The sequence below is a fragment of the Hakea prostrata genome, chromosome 2 (genome assembly GCF_041222555.1).
Source record: "Hakea prostrata isolate BN-2017 chromosome 2, UWA_Hpros_2, whole genome shotgun sequence".
NCBI lineage: Eukaryota > Viridiplantae > Streptophyta > Magnoliopsida > Proteales > Proteaceae > Hakea > Hakea prostrata.
In genome coordinates, this window is record NC_142601.1 from 70,027,686 (window position 1) to 70,040,001 (window position 12,316).

The window sequence follows — 12,316 nt, forward strand, 5'->3', positions numbered from 1 at the left end:
GTTGGGGAATGATGCACATGTTTATGAGCTATGAAAGAAGCTTTATGATACTACCCAAAAGGAACTAACTGTGGCTCAATATTATGCAGCGTTGCGATCTCTTTGGCAAGAGTTGGATCATTATGGGGATTATCATCCCACTAACCCAGATGATGTGATTACTTATAGGAAGCACATTGATAAGATTCGGGTATATGACTTCTTGGCAGGTTTGAATGTGGAGTACGATCAGATTAGAGTACAAGTCTTAAGTCGTTCTCCATTTCCTACACTAGAATAGTCTTATGCTCTTGTTCAGTGTGAGGAAAGTCGTCGCTTAGCCATACGTCATACTCTTATTATGGAAAAATCAGCCTTACAGTCTATTCGCACTAAATCTGATCTGGCTAAGGAGATTTTCAAGTGTGAGCACTATCACAAACCATATCATACCAAGGCAAATTGTTGGAAACTGCATGAGAAGCCTGCTGATTTTGAGCAAAAACAAGCACAAAGAAAGGGAAAACCAAAGGCTAATCTTTCTGAGACAGTTTCCACCACACCCTCTGCAGACATTGGTTTTTCACAGGAGGAGTTCGCTACTCTGCGACGTATTCTGCAATCTTCTACTACTGGTGCAGCCTCGACCAGTGCTTCCTCTACTACCCATACCAACTCCTACCTTGCTACTTAAGGTAAAACTTTTACAGGCTTTCAAGTTTCTTCAGTTTCTACTCCTTGGATCATTGATACAAGAGCCACAGATCATATGACAGGTTTATCCTCATCTTTCTTACAATATCTCTCCAACTCCAACTCGGAGAAGATAAAGTTCGAATTGTTGATGGCTCATATTCTTCCATTGCTGGAAGAGGGATCATTCAGCATTCTCCATCACTTTCTTTGTCTAAAATTTTACATGTTCCCTCTTTCTCTACTAACTTGCTCTCTATCAGTAGTCTTACACATGACTTGAATTGTAAAGCGACTTTTTTCCCATCTTACTGTGTCTTCCAAGATCTGGTCACAGGGAAGGAGATTGGACGTGGTAAACTAGACAATGGACTTTATTTGCTCGAGCCGATTGAAGTATCTGCTCTTGCTTTGACTACATCTTCTAATCCAGTCCATTCGGTAATATCAAACATTCATCAGTGGCACCATAGGCTAGGTCACCCCCTCTAGGAACTCTTTAAGAAAATATTTCCTGATTTGGTTTCTTCTTGTAATGAGGATAATTTTTTTTATAAAGCCTGCATTTTTGCGAAGCAGACTCTTTCTACTTATTTACCTTCTCTTTATAATAGAAAAACTATTCCTTTTATGCTAATTCATACTGATGTGTGGGGTCCCTGCCGACATGTGTCTATTACTGGCCATAGGTACTTTGTTATTTTTATTGATTGTCACTCTCGTTCTACATGGATTTTTCTTTTAAAACAAAAAAATAAGGTTTTTCGATGTTTTCGTGATTTTCATAATATGATTAAAACTCAGTTCAATGCCACTGTGAAGATCCTTCGCAATTACAATGGCACATAGTATATTGATGGTGAATTTCAGAGATATCTCTCTGACTCTGGCATAATACACCAGACCAGTTGCGTTGATACCGCTGCCCAAAATGGGGTTGCCGAAATGAAGAATCGACATCTCTTAGAGATAGCCTGTTCCATCATGATTGCTATGAATGTACCAGACCAATACTGGAGTGATGCTATACTCACTGCTTCTTACCTTATGAATAGGATGCCCAGTAGGATATTTGGTTTTAAATGTCCTAATGAGATTATTCAGGGAGCCTCTTCTTTTGTTATTCCCCCAAAGGTTTTTGAATGCGTGTGTTATGCCAGAATCACAGCCCACCAGAGTAAGTTGGCTCCCCGCGGCCTACGTTGCATATTTTTTGGGTATTCTGCTACTCAGAAAGGGTACAAATGTTATCATCCTTCTTTCCGGAAAACCATCGTATCCATGGATGTAATTTTTTATGGGTCTTGCCCTTACTATGCACCTCTCCAGGGGGAGAGTCCTAGAGGAGAGGTATTCTTTCCGACTTTAGATCTTTCTATCACACACCAACACAACTTAAAAGTCTCAGAAGAGTTTCCTGACCAGGGGGAGACTTCGGCCAATATACCTGAGGATTCTAATCCTCCCCCTTTGTTTTTTGAACCATGTGAAGAACCTAGCCAGGGGGAGACCACTCATAAACACACTGTTGGGGTCTTTCAAAACCAGATCGACTAGAATAAGGAGGTGTAGACTTATCAGAGGAAGAATTACAACCGGCTAAAGCAGGTGGAGAAAGGTGATACGTTACCGCTTCAGTCTCCTGCTCCAGAATCAGATTCTACCATTCCCCTTAAGATATCTTCTTCTGATCTTCCTATTGCTGTTAGAAAAGGGGTCAAATCTTGTACTCAACATCCCATAGCTAAATATGTTTCTAATAACTCTTTGTCTAACTCCTACCGTGCTTTTATATCCTCTCTGTCATCTGTATCTGTTCCTAAAAGTTGGCAGGAAGCCTATGCTGCGATAAGAGATGGAAGGCAGCTATGGTAAAGGAAATGCAGGCAATGAAGAAAAATGACACTTGGGAGCTGGTTACACTTCCTCCAGGAAAAAAACTAGTGGACTGCAAATGGATATTTGTGGTTAAACAAAATATGGATGGATCAATCAACAAGTTGAAAGCTAGACTAGTTGCAAAGGGGTTTATCCAAACCTATGGGATTGATTATCAAGAAACCTTTGCCCCTGTTGCGAAACTAAACACTGTCAGAGTTCTGTTGTCTGTAGCTGTGAACAAAGACTGGAACTTGCACCTAATTAGACGTAAATAATGCCTTCTTACATGGGTAGTTAGTAGAAGAAGTCTATATGGAAATCCCACATGGTTTCTCCGATGACAATACTACAGGGAAAGTTTGTTGGTTGAAGAGGTCAATTAATGGATTAAAACAGTCTCCTAGATGCTGGTTTGGACGCCTCCTGAAGGCAATGACTTCTATTGGGTACAAGCAAAGCAATGCTGATTATACACTATTTGTCAAGAAGTCAAGTACTAACATCACACTTCTCATTGTCTATGTAGACAATATTATCATCACAGGGAATGATGGAGAAGAAACTCAAAAGTTGAAGGACTTTCTTGGTAAAGAGTTTGAGATTAAAGATCTAGGGAAGTTACAGTATTTCTTAGGGATTGAGGTGGCTCGATCAAAGAAAGGTATATTCTTATCCCAAAGAAAGTATGTCTTAGATCTATTATAAGAAGTGGGAATGTTGGGGTGTAAAGCAATTGATACCCCTATTGAAGCTGGAGCTAAACTTAAAGAAAAAGAGGGAGAACCAGTGGACAAAGGAAGATACCAAAGGCTGGTAGGGAAGCTTATTTACTTGTCCCACACCAGGCCAGACATCGCTTATGTTGTAGGGATAGTGAGCCAATTCATGCATGATCCATATTTAGCTCATATGAAGGCTGTTACCAGAATACTACAGTATTTGAAGGGAATTCCTGGAAAAGGAATATTTCTGTCACCCACTGATAATCTAAAATTATAAGCATTAAAGCATACATTGATGCAGATTGTGCTGGATCTCCAGACAGGAAGTCAATTTCAGGTTATTATACATTTGTTGGAGGTAATCTAGGTTACTTGGAGAAGTAAGAAACAGAATGTGGTAGCTTTATCTAGTACCGAAGCTGAATATAGAACTATGGTTTGTAGAATTTGTGAGCTACTATGGTTGAAAGGCTTGCTGCAAGATATTGGAGTCCAAGTTCCAAATCCTATGATGTTATATTGTGACAACAAGGTTGCTATTAGTATTGCTAATAATCCGGTGCAACATGATCAAACTAAGCACATTGAAATTGACAGGTTTTTTGTCAAAGGAAAGTTGGAAGAAGGGCTTATCTGCATGCCTTTTGTAAGAACTGGAGACCAAGTAGCAGATGTTTTCAATTAGAGTTTGAAAGAAAGAGATTTCCTTCCTATTGTAGGCAAGTTGGGCATGACTAATATTTATGCCTCAACTTGAGGGGGAGTGTTGGATTCTACTAGGAGTTCAATTAGAGTTTGTATAGGAGTTAAATTAGAGTTTGTATTCATGTAAAATTCTATTCCTTGTATTAGTGTACTTTCCACTTAATTATAAATAGAAGGCTTGAGATCATTGATCAATCAGCCATTCTACCAATATCGTGTTTTTCAACAGATTCAAACCAAGGAAAAAGGAAAATGAGTCACAAAAGGTATACTATAAACAACTTTCATTGAAGTCAATCTTGACATCACAAATATAAAACTCAAGTCACCTACAAGATGATTTATTATGAGAAAAATCGGCTTCACAGATCACAAACATTACCAGGATCTACAGCAATCGCTGATATGAGAGGACCATAGGTCCCTCTGGAAGGGAGTGCTGTTGTCCCTTTCCCTGCCCAATAGAACCGGATTTCTATAGTCCCATCCATTACTGCAATTGAGCTAAAATCTCTTGTGACAGCCTTCCCAACTCCACCAGCTTCATCTACTATATTGAAATCCTTCAGTACCAATTGTCCCTGCATAGAACTAATTATAACCAAACCTTTGTATAAGCCACTAAAAGTAATTCATGCAATGTCATTTAACTACCTGAATATAAACATCAAATATGCGCCTCCCTAGACTGCTATAATTGTGATCGTTCGTAAACATGATTTCCGCAAAGTGGAGGTTCACAGTGTAGTTTCCAGTCAGTAAACAGTACCCATAGTAAGTGAGAGAGAGAGGAGAAAGACGTGCCTTTGTGTACAATTCAGGGTTTCTCATCAAGAGCATAGACACATTTGGAGTTATATAGGTATCAATATCATTGTCATTGTCCATGAAATTTCCTGTGCTACTAAATCCCCAAATATAATCATTTCTATGGAAAAACTTTGAAGGACCACCAGAATCCTGGTCATCTTCATAAGTGGTACTGCCATTGCGGACAATGTATCCACCACAATTGATATGCAATGAAGACCCCTCTGCACAGAAGACAAATTCATGAGTTCGAATTAGATAGAGCAAAGCAGATAACATCATTAGTATTATTTACAGAAAAATCTTAAAGTGCTTCAAAGTTGGAAATAAGCAACGATCAAGCCATGGGAAAGATAGAGTGGATGAGACTAGATATCCCCCCTCTGTAAACCCACAACTGATGATATCAGTAGGATGCCAATATATCTGACATCTCTCTCAAGGAAAATGCAGTCATCGGAAAAAGACAAAATATTCTCACTTGCATGATAATCAACAATTCAACTATTTAGGGTGGTTAATTTTTTATGCAACAACAATTGTTTCTTTCATATGAGAACCACACATTAGACAATGGTGTGAGAATCATTCAGAATGACTACAAATTCCCTCCCCACCTTGCCAAGCAGGCTTTGCCACCTGTTGCACATTTTCAGTAGAGTTTGTGGCTGAATTTGGATTTGATTCCTGCATCATTGGATAATGCTCAGTGTGAGCTTCCAAATGGTATTGCAACCATCGGGTTGTGGGTTTGAAATATGGAAAGAGCCTCTCTGAGAAACAGGGGTAGGGCTGCGTACATTTGCCACTTCTAGACCCTACAATAGTGGGAACATCATGCACTAGGATGTTCTTTTTGTGATAGCTTTGAAAAAAGTTATTGCGTCCTCAGAGTTAGGGAGAAATTATAACTCTACCTCCCAATAGGTTATAAATGTTCTTAATGGTTGTCAACCATTAATTCACAATTTAATATCCAAAAGTTCAATGACTGTTTTGATAATGTTTTGAGGCAAATCATTACTTATAAAGATGAGAAAATCATATCAACATCTGTAAATCTCTTTTATATCCGTTTCTTTAATGGAAAAAGAGTTAGGTAATCACTGAAACTGATTATTGTTTTGTCGTATGTGTAATAAGGAAAAGTTTTCCCTAGGCATCTCAACAAAAATATGTTTGTCCTTTATTAGGCAAAGTGATTCAGATAAGTCACCTAGAACAGCCTACATAACAGAGATTCTTGCATTGAAGCCATTGATATGGGAAATCATTCTATACAAAGTATGAGATGACTAGTAATTTGTCTACCCATTCACCTGTTATTTTCAATTATTTCTGGTCGAGCCAACAATCTTCAGGCTTCTCATCCTCTAGAAAGTATATACTCAAATGAATTTCTGTAGTAAATTATATTTACACATATAGATTTAGTCTTAAATAAAATAATATGGGATTATGCATAACTAATACTGCAGCTCTCATTTTCAAGTAGTGGGAAGATGTATATGCAGTCAAATTTCATTTGCAGAATTTGGATAGCTTCACTTTTCTTTGGGAAAAGGTATATTAAAATTCTTAAAATGGTTCATCAGCCTTTAAAATGGATTAGATCAGGTGCTTTAATCCAATAATTTTCTGATTATGTCATCTAGGCTCCAAGTTACAAACAAGGGAAATGAAGAGAAAAATAAAATTGATACAAACGGAGAAAATTGGAATTTTTTTACTTTTGATTGTGTAATTAACTAAGATCTTACCAAGTACAATTGATGAAATTTTCAAATAGAATCATAACCTCATCAGAGTTTCTATTCAACACATAAGTAGTTTTGTTGAAAAATGAGTTAACATCAGTGAGATTTTGAATTAGTTACACTTTTGTTAATGATTAGAAAGTTTTTATTTTAATTAATTTCTTTATTTATTTTTTTGGATGAATAAATAATTATTTTAAAAGAAAAGGGAACAAGGGAACAAGAGAACAAGGTCTTTAAGCAGAAGACCGAAAAGAAGAACTAAGGCCCCAGGAGACAACAATGAACTATTCCTTGGGTATAATCACTAGGAGGTGGGGAATAGCCTAACAGTCTCGAAAATACATCAAAATAGATGGCATTAGAGCAAGATTTGGAGGTCCTTCTTCTAAGATTGTGCTCCCACCATAGGTGATGGATAGAGGCACAATATACTAGTTTACTAATCCGATCGCAAAGGGAAGAACTTGAAAAGTTTCTTAAAATCCAAGATCAATCACGAGCAAAACCAAAAGAACGCCTCAAACGGGGACAAATGGAAGCCAGGGCTTTTCCCCAGATAGATCTGGAGAAAGGGCAAGAAAAGAAAAGGTGCTCAAGGTCGTCCAAACTATTCCAACATAGAATGCAGCTGGGGTTTGCGGGAATATGGCGGCCAATAATGGAAGGTTTGGGTGGGGAGAGCAAGGTTAAGGGCCCTCCAAAGGGTAAGGGAGTGACGGGGGATGTGGCCTTTGTACCAAACCAAGGGGGCCAGGGGGTTTAGGGTTGTGGGCACCATGGAAAAAAATTCGATCGAAATGGTCGAAATTTCGACCGAAATGCCTGCAAAATTCCAAATTGAAACGAAATGTATCATATCGTATCAACCCGATATGGATACCTGCCTATGCTTTAAAGTATCCAAATCGACCCAGTTTATGACATCCGAGCCTTTTTATCTGTTTCGAGCAATATCGCCCTGGAGATTTTGACCTCTGTTTGAAATTTTTGTGATTTCTCTTGCTTTCATCCCCTTCTACACCTAATTTATAGTATTCCATTTCCTTCAAACACTTGATTTACTCCTCCATTTGTGCATTTTCTCAAATCTTGCAAGGTGAGTAACCAACTTCCTCATTTTTTTATTTTTGTTTCATTTGTGCCTTAAATCATGTTAGATTGCTTCCAAATTTATATATGTTTACTTTAGACTGTTGATCTATGAATTTGTAGTGTCAAAATTATTTTTGTATTCTTCCTACTATTTTTTTATTTTTCTGTTATTAAAAAGTATTTACTAAATTATGTATATTGCTAAAAATGTATATGTATAGTACAGGTTTAAGCTTCAAATGAATGTATGTGAGAGTTGAGACACCATATTGCTGTGATGGTGTTGAATTAATTTTTTTTTCTGTTAATTATGTAATTTTACTGTATTTAATATATATTTAAATAATTAAAAAAATATTTAAATATTAAAAAAAACCAATTAATTTCAGTTTTAAATTTCAAAATAGCGGAGTATTAGTGGAAGCATATATGCAATTTTTGGAGCATGTTGTGGATATTTTTAAGATAGTTTGTGTGTATTTTATATATTTTAAAATTATTTATATATTAAAAAAACTTATATAGTTATACATTTATTTTTTTTTTATATTTAAAAATAGGAGGTTATTATTAAAAGCATGTATGTCATTTTTGGAGCATATTGTGGAGCTTTTCAAGATACTTAGTGTGTGTTTCTTGTATCAGGCAGACAGACACTCTATTTTAAAGATGTCTGACATAGCTTGGGAACATGGGAGGCCACTGACTGCTGATAGGAGGAAGAGCGAGTGTAATTATTGTAAGAAACAAATAGGAGGAGGTGGGGCCACTAGATTGAAGGTGCATCTAGCTGGTGGCAACAGGGATGTAACAGGGTGCCCAAAGGTGCTCGTAGAGGTCAAGAGGGCAATGACCTCATATATTACTGGTACAGAGCAAAAGAGGAAAGAGAAGTAAACACAGAGGGACGAGTTCGAGGATGCCTACTTAGATGACTTTCCAAATCCTGAGGGTTATGGTAGGGATGAGCCAGGAGACAGTGACCCTGATCCAGAGGCCGATCAGCTGAGGAGGGCGATGATGATGAGTAGGGAGCAACAGAGGATTGATGACATGAGGAGGCAACAGAGGGGTCTGGGTTGTGGGTCCTCTAGAGAGCCAATAGGTATAGGAGGCACAGGTGGCTCCCAAGTCCCTATGAGGAGGTCTCAGAGTGTGAGGCAGGAGGCTCCTATCCCACGGGCCCCTACAAGGGGTCGAGCTTCCTCAGCACATCCTACAGATCCGGATCTTGAGAATCTTCACAATGATCCGGCCCTATTTGCCAGGCCTGAGCATAAACAGAGAAAGTTGAAGCACTTATGGGGGAGTGTGAAGGAGAAAGTGGGGATGGCTTTCTCCAAATGGGCGCATTACCATAGTGTTCCAGCACATACAGCCCGGGGGCCCTACTACGAGAGATATGATTAAGCGAGATAGGCGAGGGTGGGAGTGGTGTACAGGGCCCCACTCCATATGAGATATATAATGTGTATTTGCCTAAGCATAAAGAGGACATAAATGAGTACATTAAGGGATTAAAGCCCATGTGGAATCATTATGGAGTGACTCTGATGGCTGATGGTTGGACTGGTCCCACTAGATAGTCCATCATCAATTTCATGTTGAATTGTGATGGGAGGACAGTGTTCCTCAAGTCAGTAGATGCATCCGGTGAGAAGAAGGATGCAAAATACATTTACAAATTATTGAAGCAAGTGGTGAAGGAGGTTGGAGTGGAAAATGTGGTTCAAATTGTGACTGATAATGGCTCCAACTACAAGAAAGCTGGGTTGAAGATGTAGGAGAACTCCAGGTATCTAAACATATAGTATAAATTTTCATTTGTAAATACATATATTTACATTACACATATACATGTACACTTTATAACTTTGTATTGATGGCTTGATGCCTTGATGGATGGACAGATATAGGCTCTTTTGGACTTCTTGTGCTGCTCACTGCATTGACTTACTGTTGAAGGACATTGGAAAGGTCAAGCTTGTGAAGAATACCGTGGAGCAAGCTCGACATGTTAGCACCTTCATATATAACCACACCTATGCATTAAGGATGATGAGGGACAAGTGTTAAGGTGAGTTAGTGAGGCCAGGCAAAACCAGATTTGCTACTAATTGGATAGCACTGCAGAGCTTTGAGAGTAGGAAGACTGGCCTTAGGAGTATGTTTGCATCAGAGGAGTGGTTTAACTGGGAGGGTTCTTCATCAGTGGGAGGAAGGAGAGCACAGTTGACCATCCTTGATGAGACTTTCTGGCACAATGTGAGGATAGTGGTGAAGATGCTTAAGCATATGGTGAATGTGTTGAGGATGGTAGATCAGCAGAGAAAACCTACTCTAGTGCACATATTTGCTGCAGTAGATAGGATGAAGCAGCAAGTTACTCAGGTCCACCCACGCGGCAACAAGAAAGTCATTCAAATCATCAACAATAGATGGGAGTCTATGTTGCAGCATCCACTGCATAAGGCTGGTGAGTTGTTAAGTCTAGTATTTAATTTAATTTTCATTATGTTATCACATTATTAAGCATTAACTATTCCCTTTTATGACATACTTTTTCTTACACAGCATACTATTTAAATCCCAAGTACCATTACAAGGACAATCTTGGGATGAGGCAAGATTTGATGGATGCTGTCCAAACTGTAGTGGAGAAGTTCGAACCGGATACAGCTAAACAAGCAGTCATCCTTATGGAGGTGAGATAGTGATTTGAATCATTTGATATTCACAATTCGTAGTTTTATACTAAGTCATTAACCTAGTAACTAGTTATTGTTTTTTCTCTTTATATATTAGATAAAGGCTTTTAGGGATGCCACTGGGAGCTTCGGTCGTGTTGTGGCCGTATCGGGACGGGAAACCGCCCTGCGGGTAAGTTCAATCATTTATTTCATTATACATTTAATTATTATATTCTATCTTTAATTTAGTTATTTAAGTATTAAAATGACTTTGAGTCTATGTTTGTTGCAGCTGAGTGGTGGTTGCAATTTGGACATGATTCACACAACTTGAGTAGGACTGCAAGCAAAGTGCTCTCCCAAACATGTTCTGCCATTGGTTGTGAGCGAAATTGGAGCACCTTCAACCTCATTCACTCGAAGAGGCACAACCGATTGGGTGTGAAGCGTCTAAAGGACCTTGCCTACCTACACTATAATATGAGACTGAGAGGATCATATTAGACAGGGGATGGATAGAGAGAGCACCAATATCGAGTTGGCCGACATATTTGAGATGGATGATGATGATAACCCGGTAGTTGATTGGATCGGGGGATAGTGGAGACGGATTCTTTGGATGAGGAGGGAGGTCTTCCCAATAGTCGGTTGCGAGAGGAGATGGGGGCTGATGTGGGGGACTTCATGGCCCAGGAGGGGAGGCCACATGCAGAGCCCGCCCGTCCCTTCATGCCACACCCTAGTGCATCCACCCAAAGTGAGGATTTGATTTTCTGGTCCGACACTGAGGATGAGGTGACTCAGGCCTCCGGCGATGACGACGATGGTGGTGATGATGACGATGGCAATGACGGTGATGATGGAGGGGATGAGGAGGGTGTGGGACCTCATGATCAGGATTCAGCTAATCACGGACAGACCACCATCAGTACGTGAGAGTCATGGGGGGAGGATGACCACCGAGATTCACAGGAGAGAGTCAGTTCACCCACACGACACAAGATTCAGACCATACTGGAGCTGCATCTCAAGGCAAAAATGTTTCCTCTACATATTCGAGGAAGGGGAAGGGGAAACAGCACGGCTGGAGCATAAAGGACACGCCATCATATGGGTCCTACCGTCCATCCGATGCCGAGAGCTTGGTGGGATCTATGAGATCGATGAGCATTGATGATGCTAGAGACTCCTCCACCTCCAGAGGATCCGGATGGCATAGGCCTGCAGAGTCCTCATATGATACTGCTGTGGAGAGTATTGGTTCTACCGAATCGACTTATGGTTATGGTCCTTATGGACCATATGGTGTTCCTCCTGGCTATCAGATTCAGGGTCAGGCCAGTCAGCCACGACTGGAGCCTTATGGTTATGGAGCGGCCTATGGAGCTTATGGTGTCCCTCCCACTGTCGATTATCGGAGTCAACCACTGGGACCTTATCAGTATCCTTATCCTTCTCCTAGTCCTGAGAGCCAGGGTGCTCTTTCATTTGTTGAGCAAATTTTCCACACTATTCCACAGCCACAAGGCCCACCACCACCAGTTCCTTTGGAGATTCACAACTTCCCACCGTTAGGTAATCTTATGCATGTGGATGAGGCCACATACGAAATACCAGTTCTTGACTATGTCCAAAACTATATGGGGCGGGGGCAAACATCATGGGAGTTATATTGTCATTTGTATGGGGTGCAAACGGAAGAGGGAGACCTTGAGGCTTGAATAGAATAGACTTGTAAGTACTAAGTAATAACATTCCCGCTTCTTCTCTGATTCATGTACTATATACTTGGAATGTTGGATGTTACATTTTCAGTAGTTTTTTAGTAAACTAGTAGTTTTATAGGGTTTATTATGCTTGAAATAGCTAGTATGCAAAAATCCAAATCAATTTGAGTGCATTTGAGGCTCGAAATTGAGTTTTCAAGATTCAGGAAAAAAGTATCCAGTTTCGGTCAAAATTTTGACCGAAACCTCAAAATTTC

The 12,316-nt window shown here is 39.6% G+C and overlaps 1 protein-coding gene across 1 annotated transcript in view; it reads right to left on the reverse strand.

Annotated features, from left to right (window-relative positions):
- LOC149026172 (putative LRR receptor-like serine/threonine-protein kinase At1g07650) overlaps nt 1-12,316 on the reverse strand; it is a 30,023-nt gene that overhangs the window by 6,056 nt on the left and 11,651 nt on the right. The window contains 2 exon segments of the mRNA XM_089143626.1: nt 4,363-4,561; nt 4,635-5,014. Coding sequence (XP_088999752.1) covers nt 4,363-4,561; nt 4,635-5,014 — 579 coding nt within the window.